This window comes from Cibotium barometz, chromosome 36 (genome assembly GCF_041138505.1).
Source record: "Cibotium barometz isolate CiBa-2024 chromosome 36, ASM4113850v1, whole genome shotgun sequence".
Taxonomy (NCBI): Eukaryota; Viridiplantae; Streptophyta; class Polypodiopsida; order Cyatheales; family Cibotiaceae; genus Cibotium; species Cibotium barometz.
Genome location: NC_141081.1, coordinates 25,149,807 through 25,161,973, shown reverse-complemented (window position 1 = coordinate 25,161,973; position 12,167 = coordinate 25,149,807). Strand labels below are relative to the sequence as shown.

Genomic DNA, 12,167 nt, shown 5'->3' with positions numbered 1-12,167 from the left:
AATATCTACACCACCTCATCTTTTCTCTCCAATCAAATTATACTTCTCCATCTCCCTCTCTACTTTTATTTGGAGTCTACGTACCACCTTCTCTTTTTTCTCCAATCAAATTATACTTCTCCATCTCTTTTTCTAGTTTTATTTGGAGTCTACATACCATGCTTCAAACCTCAAATGGAAGGGGTCTAGCTCTTACAAGTGATGATGACACCTCTATCAATCATCCTTGTCTTGCATGTCCATGGTCCTACTCACACAACTATAATGTCCATAGATTTCATTCACGACATAAAATGGTGCAAGAAATTGTGGCATGGTGTGCATGTTGAATTGCAAATTTAGACCCCTTTCAATTTGAAAGAGGCATGGACCGAAGCTCAATTTACAATCCCCTTTTTGCTTCATTCACTTTTGTAACGTATCGTTGCACCAATCATAGTGGTGTTGGTGCAATGAAATTTACAGTACTCAAGCTATGACATGGGGTGATGAAGGTCAAGTATCAATGGGAATGAATAGTCGAGGTTTCTAACTCGAGAATTAGTTCTTAATCTCACAATAAGAATCTTTTCCAAGCTTCTAGGGAGGATGAACGTCAAGCATGATTGGGAATGCATATGCATTGTCGAGGTTTTTAAACCAAGTATTAGTTCTTATTTCACAAGAATTGTTTTTTCCAAGTATCTTGGGCTTAATGTGAACATGAAACTTCTCCATGCACTTCAACTTGTATCTTTCTACACCTCAAGTATAAGAAGGCAAAGCTTGTTTTAACTAGTAGGTAGCTTAACTAGTAGGTAGCTTTCTCACATTCTAAAGTACACCGTCACATTAGACCAACTAAAAATGCTCTACCAACACCAAAGTAACAGTCTAAGGGCTGCTTGCAAGCCTTACGCCCATGGACATCCCGCAGGACCCACGACTGATGGTACAACATGAGGATATGCAAGCACTCAATGCATCCAAACACTACATCCAGTAAGTACTTTCCCACACATGTCTCATGGCCATCCCGTAGGAGTTACACCCAGTGGTGCATCCATGAACATAATAAAGCACTTGATGTATCATACCAACATACATGCAGCATATGACACAATGCACAGTATTTCCCAATGTATTCTCAATGGTACCAGGATCCAATGGCACCAGAATACAAAAATACCTCTACCTGAAAAAGTGTATGCATACATGCACAAATAGAGTTCGACCCATATTTCCATGAACCAAACCAACTCTAGGACTGCTCGCAAGACTTATGCCCTCCATAAGAGTTATCCATAGTTGCAGTTATAGTTCAATTGTTAGGATAATCTCTAGACTTGAAGTAGATTTTGGAAGACCAAGGAGCAAAATTGGACCCAGAGGGAATACTATAAAAGGCTAAGATGATGTATACTTATTAGGACCTAGCTCAAATCCAACCCATCACTACTTGTCTAGTATTAAATTTTGTCATGATGATGTAGGCTTTTTACTTATATTGTTCTTTGAGACCTCTTGAGAGCTCGAATTCTTCACAAGCACAATCTATATAAACTAAAAATGTACAAGAAAAAGGCATCAAATGCTCTCTCGATTAGTAATACACTTTACCCAATCCCATAGGAAAGCAAAAAAAAAAAAAACACTTAATGTTGCCCACCTGTCCCATTGGCAGAGGGTTGTGTATTCATCCTAGCTTTCAAAGACGACTTGAAATAACATCAACTTCTCGAGCAAGCCTTAAACTATTGAAAGAAAAGGCCAATGAGAAACCTCAGTGTTAATAACAGGCATTGCCTGAATTGCATATTGTAATCAGTCCCAGTCTGCATTCACAAGCACCAGATGGTTGGTTCAAAGAATTTCCATGTAGAAGGTGGTGGTGGATCTACTCTATAATGCAAATAATCTCAGTGGCAATGCATGCCATCATCTCTGTACACACACAAGCCCCCCATCTTCTTGTGTAATGTTCTACGTGAAAGTGGACACAACACACCACAGATCTCTACATGGCCAGCATTGGGTTTTGCTTTCGCACGTGCTCGGGTATAAGCCTCTGAAGCAACTCTGGAGTTGCGCCCTTCAATTCTGTAAAACCCAAGAGCAACACACGGACCCAAATATGGATTCTCAATCAGTTGCAAAAAGAAATATAGCTTTGACAGTGTCAATGAAGCTAACAGAAAGCTACCTTGAGGCCTGAAGTTAAACAAAGGAGGGAGGGGACGCCCCGTGGGCAGCCGTGTAGCAGGGTTGCGAAGCTCATCAAAGAAAGGATGCACGCATGCTTCGAGCTACAGGAAGAACAAAACAAACCTCAGGTGTAAGCTAGGTGTAATTAGGAGGTAAACTCAGTGTAATTAGAAGTCAAGGAATACCCCCTATGCTTAAACCCCACCCCACCCCACTCCACAACCTCCTCTTTGGTCTTATTAATTAGCCCCCCTCACCCCTCAGCCCACTTTCCCTCTTCACAACAATGGCCCATTATAACACTCACAGCAGTGTATCTCAGGCTGGGTGAGTACTGAAGCAGTCGCGTTACGAGATCAACCGCTTCCGGTGGTGCCCGTTTTGAAAAGATCTGAAACAGAAACCGAGCACTTATATATCACAAACCTGCTACAGCAGACCACAACAATTGAAATGGTGATATACAAACCTTGTGCCAAGGATGTGCCTTAATTTGTGGGAACTTGTAGTCAGTATAGCTTGGATTCATGCATTTGATCTCCTCCCTTGTAGGGGTACCCAAAACCTTTAAATCAAAAGAATCCAGAAAATTCAGACAGCACCCAAGTTTATGATCATCCCAAATCATCAAAACGGCCATTGCCACCCAATTATTATTCATGCAGACCTTGAACATTTCTCCTACAACATGGTATCTAATGTCACTGACCTTAATTATTTCCACAAGTTGGTCAACACCACTCTCTCCAGGGAAAAGCGGCTGGATTTATACAAAAGAAAAGGCTTCACCAGTGTGAATACCAGTACCACAATAATACAATGCTTAAGAAGTGATTAGCAAGAACATTGATATCACGTTGGAAGATATATAGAGTATACCTGCCCAAAAATTAGCTCGGCCATGACACAACCTAGTGACCAGATGTCAATTGCTGTGGTGTAATTCACAGCTCCAAAAATGAGCTCTGGGGCTCGATAGTAGCGAGAACAAATATATGCAATGTTTTGCTCTCCCTTTACCTGCAAACCACAGTATTATGATGCGCCACCATTACATATTGAAAGCCAAAAACACTAAGAGAGACTTCCCATAATCTTAAAGGAAGGTTTAAAATAAGATTATCTACCTAATCGTGTAAAACATCAATAAAAAGGAGTAGACTTACCAGCATTTTGGCACTTCCAAAGTCGCAGAGCTTCAACTGGTGGGTATGTGGATTGACCTCGTAATTTTGGAAGTAAAAAGCGTTAAGAGTGTGTGCATGAACAAGTGGGTGGATGGGGGGTGATCCCAAAGTGGTCACATACACAATTGTTGCCCCAGTTTGGAGACATCCATGACTTAGGCACCCAAAACCCTCCAAACAACACAGGTTAAATGGATTCATCATGCACAACCGTCATTCAGTTATATGACAATCTGCTGAGATTGCCCATGTCACATGTGGTAGAGAGAAGAGGGCGAAGGGATGGGGATGGGAACGGGCATGTGTGTGCACGCCTGTACGTGAGGGCGTGTGCACATGTGCATGCGCATGAAGGTGTAAGATGCACCTGCATGTGCGTTTGTGTTGTGCATGTGTGTGTGCGTGTGTGCGCGCACGTGCACCTGTGTGTCCGTGTGCACATATTGCAAGTGCATGCATGTGTGTGGACTGACTTGCTTTTGAGAAAGAGAGCGAAGTAATCAACATACCAAAAGATTCTGTGGTTTAATATCTCTGTGACATATCCCATGACCACTATGAATATAGGCCAATGCTCGACATATCTACATAAATGAAAACACTCAAATAATGTCATTGGAAAATCATTAGCAATGTGTTAGCATAATCAGATCATTAATAAAGCATGTCTTTTCACCTGATAAGTGTACAGCTTGATGTAAATGAGGGGCATTCGTTGATTGGCTCGGCTGTAATGCTTCGAGACTCGATACACAGTTTCAGGTACATACTCCAATACTAGATTAAGATATAACTCCTCTTTCTCCGTGTTCGAATAAAAGCAATGCTTGAGGGTCACTATATTTGGATGATCAAGCATGTGCATGATTTGCAGCTCACGGTTTTTGTAACGTTTGTCTTGCAGGACTTTCTTGATGGCCACTGTTTCACCTGTCTCAAGACACTTTGCCTGCATTTAGAAAAAGAACAGTTACCAATCAGCTATCTTCATGATATTTAAAAAAAGGTACTCTCAAAACATACAATCGCAGAGCTCTTGCAAACTGATCATATACAAATGAGAGCCTTCTACATACGGCAATGGCCAATGACCCCAGGCATGTGCATGCGTGTGTAAGCAATGTATGCAATGTACATGTGCATATGTATGTATGTGTATGCATGTCTGTAACGGGTATGTACGTGTGTATGCTATATGCATGCATGCATGTATGTATGTCACAATAACAATACCAACACTGTTTCATCGTTTTCAACAAATTGAGTCCTTAAACCAGGCACACCTGAAATACGATGCCAAAGGATCCAGTGCCAACAACGCGTTCAAATAGTCTGCAAACCACCAAAAAATACATTTAAATTAAAATAGAAAAAGTAAAAAATGTATGCTCGCTCTATATGTTTACACAGGTGCTCACGTGCACACATTAATGTATACATACATATGTAGCATACACAACATACACACATACATGCACCATGAAAAACACACAAACCCTTGAAAGACAAGAAAAGCAGTACCTGCTTTGGTTGCCCATTTGATCCTGCTAAAACAGTTGTAACAATTATGTGGCCTGCTTCTGTGCCATTGCCATCAACGACAGATGGTTCTGATTCCTGTATCAAAAGATAATGCAGATGCACTTGTTGAGCAAAAAGCACCTCGAGATACGATAACTTAAAACGATATCAAATTAGCATTGTGCAAGGAATGTGACTACTGTCTACATGAAAAATCTTTCAAAGGGATCTGTATGTATTAACCTTATGGGCATTAACTCTGTCATCCTGAATCTTCATTTCACACATCTCTTTCGGAAGCTGGTCTGCCCCACCGGATCCTGTGTGGAACATGCTAGAGTTTGCCATTGCGGCACCAGCCATGGCAGGCTGTACCTTTACAGATCCCATCTGCCGTTTCGAAGAGTGAGCTGCTTCTGTAGCTTTGAACCATGATTCAGATGAATGTTGATTGGTCCCTACGCCTTCCTGTTCTACCTTTGCTCTCTTTTTACCAGAATCTCCAGCCCGAGTGTTCAAAACATGTAAAGACCGTTGTGATTGAAAACTAAGTCATTGTTGTGTTAATCCAAAAACAAGATGCACAATATCCCCTCCAGCTTCTAGCAATTCACTGAAGGTGAAGGGCTGGTCTTGGGCCCATAGAAGCATGGTACCCATTGATAATCATAAAGAACGTGAAGGCAAGCATGGCTCTAGGGTAAGGACACGGTGCAAGGTCCTAAGCGCTAACTAGCAATGAGGGCAAAAGAATTAACCACAACGTAAACAACATTTAGATATTTACTTCAAGGATTAAGCATGGTTTGCCTAAATTAAGCCATTTAACCCAACGATTGAGCATGGTTTACTTACCGGGTCAGATATTGAAGAGCGGCCAGAAGCAAGGCTCTTCAATCGTCGCATCATATGCATGGCCGCAGGTTTGTTCTAAACGCAGGAATGATGACGGCTTCCAACGTTTTCCATGCCCTGTGGGCTTCCCAATTTGGAAGGCTCGGTGGGCTCCCAATAGCCAATCGAGCTCTCAGTGCGGAAATCTCTCTAATTAAGGGGCTTAGCAGGTGCCCAATTAGAGCACAAACCTGTGCGCTCTGCTTAAGCAAACGCCTGATACCGCAAAAATCCCTGTTAAGCAAGTGCCCAAATGCACAAATCTCTTCCTGCTGCGCCAAGCAAGCGCTCGATGGAGAGAAATTTCTGTTAAGCAAGCGTTTAATTGCGATAATCGCCGCTAAGCATGAGTCACCTGCGAATTTCCCAGGGTTTTCTGCTGAATTAGGAAGAGAAATCAGAAATTTGCTTGCTGTCTGGGTGTACAACAATGGAGGCTCTCTCCTTCTTATAGCCTTTTTCTATGTGTTTTTTTTCCCGACGAATCAAACTTCAAACCACGACTAAGTCGGAAATTAAAGCAGTGATTAGAGCGCCCACAACCCCTAATTAAGTCAAATGAGCGCGTGTTTTTTGAAAAAATAAATTTACGCCAATAAAACAGTGTTTTTTGAAAAAATAAATTTACGCCAATAAAAGAGTAGGACCACACTAAAACGAAATAACCCCTGTTAATCAAAATTAACGAGCATTTTTAATCGTGGTCTTCAACCTTTACGACGGGCGATAGCCGGTGCTGCGAAAGCCGCCAGCCTGCTCCTTCACGAGACAGCATGGCAAGAGGCATGGGATGACATGGCAAGTTCTTTTCCAAAATGGTGACGTGGCAAGCTAGCCGTTCAATCTGCCGCCGCCGTCGTGTGGGGTCTGTGCTGTATGACGTGGATTGGCAAGGTGGTCCAACTCTGTTTTGACGTGGCGGGCCATAAAGCTTCCACGTGTAAAAGCAATGTTGGGCATATGCAAGTGGCACGCTTTTTCTTTTCTTTTTTTTTGGGAAATATATATATATAATATTATCACAGAAACTCCTTTACAAAAAGCCTCCTCCCCAATCCTAATTCTAATCCCCACTTTGAACTTTCTTAACTCTTTACAAATCCACCCACCATCTCACGAGCATTTTAAGACTAGTGTCAAAGAAAAGACCACAGTAAGACTAGCGTCAAAGAAAAGACCCTTCTAAGTTTCTCAGCAATTCAAACAAACATAACCCTCGAGCCCTACCACCATAGTTACTTTTTGACAGGTGTCATGCCCATTTTTAGCATTTTGGCCATAAAATTTTCGAATGCCCGTAAAAAATTATAGTATAATACAAAATAACTTCACCAAACCTGTCAATTTTGAAGGGCAAGAGTGTCCGTCAAAATTCAAGCTTGAGCCCCACCCTTGAAAATTACAGATCTCACCCACATGTTCCTTTGTAGCGACGAGAAAGCTCCCATGGGAGATGTCTATAAAGACCCTTAAAAGTATATACGTTTTACTACATTGTATTTGTATTGCTTGCTTATTTGACTCCTTTAATGGATCTCACAAGGACTTCATGTTCATTTATCACTCGCTCCAAACGTTTGAGTGGTCTATGAAAAATGGTGAACTCGGTTAAAGTTAGCATTTCAATGCCATGGTATCGCAAACCCCACCAATAAAGTAACAATTCCAAGCCCCATCTCCTAAAGAACTTAAACCCTTTTGAAATTATATTTTACACTTGTTGTTCAAGTCCCTTTCTACACTAGAAAGCCATTCGACATCTTTTACACTTGTTCAATGCCATGGTATCAACAATTAGATTCATTGACCTAAGGACTTGTTACTTGAAGCATTTCATTCAACTTGATTACTCAAAAAAGCTATAAAAATATTCATGTGCTTGGTGCCAAGGAGAATGGTCTGACGACCTTGCTGAGGGTGTTTGTGGATGATTTCAGTGTCTTCGGAAAACAGGCTGATCACCTGCAACAACTACAGCTATGTTTAATCAAGTGCAGACAAACAAAGCTGAAGCTCAATCCAGTAAAATGTGCATTTGCAGTAACCAGTGGAGCTCTACTCGGACACATCGTGTCCAAAGATGGACTGGCAGTGGATCCCAAGAAGGTGGAGATGATCAGAAACCTCAAGGCACCGACAAATGTAAAGGAACTAAGCAGATTCCTCGGACAGATCAAGTGGCATACCAGATTCATGAGGTATTTGTCACACATTGCTCATCCTTTATATGCTTTAACAAAGAAAGAGGTGGTCTACCAATGGTCGGATCAATGTGCTAAAGCTTTCCAAGCTTTAAAGCTGATTCTATCAGTTGCACCTGTGCTGCAAGAACCTGATTGGGGTAAAGAGTTCCACGTGTTTGTGGATGCATCCGATATTGCCATCGGAAGCGCTCTAATGCAGGAAACAAATGGGTGGTTCCGACCCATCTACTATGCTAGTCGGATGTTGTCCACAGCAGAAAGGAACTACCACACCACCGAGAGGGAGGCGTTGGGACTCATTTACTCTGTAACCAAGTTCCGACACTACCTCTTAGGCAACAAATTTGTATTCCATGTAGATCATCAAGCATTATTGTACATAATCAATAAACCCAACCTCACAGGGAAGCTGGCAAGATGGATGCTCATACTGCAGGAATTTGACTTCACTGTGGTACATACACCGGGCAATGAACATGCTGTCCCCTCGCTGATTTTCTATCTCGGATAGAACATGGGGAACAGCCAGAAGGAGTGTGATGATCTACCGGATGCTCAGATATATGTGGTCACAAGTCCAAGATCGGAAGGCAACTGGTACTGTGACATGTTAAACTTCATCATGCATGGTGTCTTTCCGACGGACTTCAGCAGAGATGAAAGGAAGCGGATGGCCCTACAAAGCCAAAAATTTGTGGAGGTAGCCCAACGACTGTACATACAGGGGATTGACCAAATCCTGAGAAGATGTGTGCCAGACCATGAGCAAAATGCAGTGCTAACAGAAGCACATCAGGGTATCTCTGGTGGCCACTTCCATGGGGACACTCTAGGCAGGAAAATCCTGCAAGCCAGATTGTGGTGGCCGACAGTATTAAAGGATGCCCATGAGTTTGCAGGCAAGTGTGATGTATGCCAACGGCTAGGACAGCCTGTAGCAAAGGATAGAATGCCACACACACCAGTACTGGCGCTGGAACCCTTTCAGAAATGGGGTCTCGACTTTGTTGGACCAATTAAACCAAGTGCCAGGAATACAGGGAACAGGTACATCTTGGTGGCAACAGATTATTGCACCAAGTGGGTAGAAGCCAAGGCCTTAAGGGATAATTCAGCTAACTCAGTAGCAAAGTTCCTCTATGAGAACATAATGACAAGATTTGGCTGCCCGATCGAGCTTGTAAGTGACCAAGGCGGACACTTCATCAATGAAGTAGTCCGACAACTCACGGAGAAACACATGATAATACACAAGAAATCAACAATGTATTATCCTCAAGCCAATGGACAAGCAGAAGCCACTAATCAAGTCATATTGAAAATCTTAAAAAAGATTGTCAGCGAGAATCGGAAGGATTGGGACCAGAAGTTGAACTCCGCATTATGGGCTTACTGAACAGCATACAAAGCAACCACAGGTCAGACGCCATTCTCACTGGTCTATGGACTTGAGGCAGTCGTGCCAATGGAATTCTTAGTACCAAGTCTGCGGATTGCTGTGTCCGAAAGACTTAGTCTGGAAGAGTCCATTGTGACTCAGATGGAGAAATTACTGGAATTGGATGAACAACGGATCAAAGCGGCTTGGACAGCAGAGACAGTGCAGAAAAGACAAAAGAAATGGATGGACAGAGATGCCAAGTTCAAAATTTTCAGAATTGGTGATCATGTCCTACTGTTCAATTCAAAAACCGGACCTCACACTGGAAAGTTAAAACTCCGCTGGAGTGGCCCATACAAGATTTCCGACCGGATAGGAGAGGGAACTTTTCGGCTGGAAACACTGTCAGGAGAACCAGTGGACAAGGCTGTAAATGGATTCCGCTTACGGCCATACAAGGCAGTGACACACCAGTCCGACCAAAGAATTGATCCGACCACATCCGACACAAGGGAACGCAGCGACCCATCCGACCCAATAGAAATCCTTCTGACTAGTGAGGTAAATGCATTTCATATAGGTGTGGAATTTTCAGCATGTACAAAGGCACCCAACTCATATACAATAAATACTGTATTAAATTCCACTATTAAATTTATGCATATATTATTATACCCGCAATGTCTATTTTGGGAAACCGGGAAATTTGCGCGCCACGTGGGTGTATATACTATTTTAAATACTTTACTTGGATTCTGCCGCCCACTTCCTACCCACCACCCGCCATGCATTACTACTAGTACCACAAGATCATATCCCGATTCCACGCTGTCTAATCCCAAGAACGGGAAGCCGAAACGCCCAAACCAGATTGAAGAGCCTGATAAACTCACTTTTGCTATTCTTCTCTGTCAGCTCTCAACTCTCTCTCTTCTCATACACTACCACCATCACCCCCGCTCCTCGGGCACCCCTCAATCACCCATGGCAAAACACGTAAACTTTGAGCCCCAACAGCATCTCCTTCCGACTGATGAATCGCCGAACAGGTCATGGCTGTCCAAGACGAAGCTATCCGGCCTTGCTGAGCTTGAATGGAACAAACTGCAGGAGACAAACAACCCGGAAACCCTTCTGCAGGAGCTTGCACAGAACCACGGGTTCACGACGGCTGACGGAAACTTTGTTCCTTTCACTGAGGAACTAGTGGCTGAAGCCTTCAACCTGCCACTCGACGGCATCACAGAGGCGGACATGGCGTCCGAAAAAGAAATGCTGGAGGTTTTCCAAGAAAAGAAAGGTAAAGAATTCAGCATAAGCACCTGCCAAGATGAGGCCAAGAAAGATCAATACAAATTTCTCATCGAAAATGTCATGCTCTTGGCCAAATCTCATTACATGGGAAGGTCAACCTATGGCCTCATCCGACAGGCTGAGCAAGGCAACCAGGTGGCCTGGGGAGCAGTCTTGTATAATAACCTAAATAAAATCCTGAAGAAAACAGATGGCAAAGGGGGCAAGGTAAAGATCGTTGCGCATTTGAGCCAGCTTTCCAAGACAGCAATGCAAAAGGCCAATACGCAAGCACCACAGGCGTTGCTCGGACACACCAGTCCAAAACCCACAAAGGAGGCTGCAAAGAAGAGAACCTTCGATTTTGGAGGCGCTCAAACATCCACTTTTAATCCTCTCCAGAAGAAGCCAAGAACCACCCCCACACAACAAATGAAAGAAAATTTGACTGCTAAAGGAAAAGAGCAAGTAATTCAGGCACTGAAGACACAGGAAGAAATAAGAAAAGCTACAGCGGATGTTGAAAGAAAGGCTCAGTAGGAGACGGAACAGAAAGAGCAAGAAGCCCGAGTTCAAGAAGAAGACAGAGAAGTCCGAGAGGAAACTCAAAGGCCCACAGCTGATGCCACCAAGACAGTCCCATCTGAAACTGCTCAGAAGCAATTGATTCTTGCAACTTCATCACAGCCAACCACACACATTCAAGGAGCAGAAGAGTGGCAGAGTGCCCTCAATTCCTTGCAGAATTTACTTCCGACCTTGGTCGAACAAATAAAGCAGAAAGAAGAAGAAACAAGGGCACTGCAGGCCCAGGTGCACAAGCTCAAGGAACAAGTGAATGATGTACCGCGGGGCGGCTGAATGCAGAACTGGAAGAACTAAAGGCAAAAAATCAACAACATAATAGCATGATAACCAACTTGGACTATGCACTGCGGACAGTACAGTAGCAAAACAAAGAATTAAATGCTCAGATACGAGAAGCAGAACAACGGGTAGAAAAAGCTGAACTCAGAATTTCTGACATGACCATCCAAACAGCCAACATAGTCCAAGGAATGCGACTCACAGCAGAAGCCTTCGAGACAACTGTGGCCAAAGAACGGCTGGAGCTTTACAAGGCAAAGGGCAAACTAGCACTGCTGGAAGCTGAAGAGGAAACAGAAGTTCTGACTCTGCCCAAGGAAATGCTGGAGAACTGGGAGGACTTTGCCCTCCAAACAACGAAAGAAACATGGGAGGCAAACATGGCAGAGATTCAGAAACTGTTACAAATTCCGCCGGCTACATGCAAACCACTGGGGTTACCAGCTCCTGAAGATGACAAATCTGAAGATGACCAAGGCAATGCTGCAAAGCAGGACACCCACACAGGGCCCAGCACCAGTGGACAGGGAGCAGGGACCAGTAGAATACCCATCAACATCCCTGAAGAAACATCCTCTGGCAGCCAGCAATCTGATACAGAAATCTGACTGCAGAAAGAATTGACAGAAGCCCTTC

The 12,167-nt window shown here is 43.3% G+C and overlaps 1 protein-coding gene across 3 annotated transcripts in view; it reads right to left on the bottom strand.

Moving 5' to 3' along the window:
- Window positions 1–1,551: 1,551 nt before the first annotated feature.
- The window catches only part of LOC147617691 (shaggy-related protein kinase epsilon-like), a 37,998-nt gene continuing 27,382 nt past the window's right edge, over window positions 1,552–12,167 (bottom strand). Inside the window, exons 1-13 of one of the 3 annotated variants that reach the window (XM_086775938.1) lie at window positions 5,752–7,271; window positions 5,136–5,403; window positions 4,879–4,988; window positions 4,655–4,703; window positions 4,048–4,320; window positions 3,881–3,955; window positions 3,351–3,407; window positions 3,064–3,204; window positions 2,894–2,944; window positions 2,654–2,749; window positions 2,492–2,575; window positions 2,183–2,285; window positions 1,552–2,079 (exon numbers count right to left, since the gene is read on the bottom strand). In XM_086775938.1, coding sequence (XP_086632064.1) covers window positions 1,997–2,079; window positions 2,183–2,285; window positions 2,492–2,575; window positions 2,654–2,749; window positions 2,894–2,944; window positions 3,064–3,204; window positions 3,351–3,407; window positions 3,881–3,955; window positions 4,048–4,320; window positions 4,655–4,703; window positions 4,879–4,988; window positions 5,136–5,403; window positions 5,752–5,807 — 1,446 coding nt within the window. In that variant the 5' untranslated portion in view covers window positions 5,808–7,271 and the 3' untranslated portion in view covers window positions 1,552–1,996. The other 2 variants (XM_086775936.1, XM_086775937.1) reach the window with 2 other exon arrangements.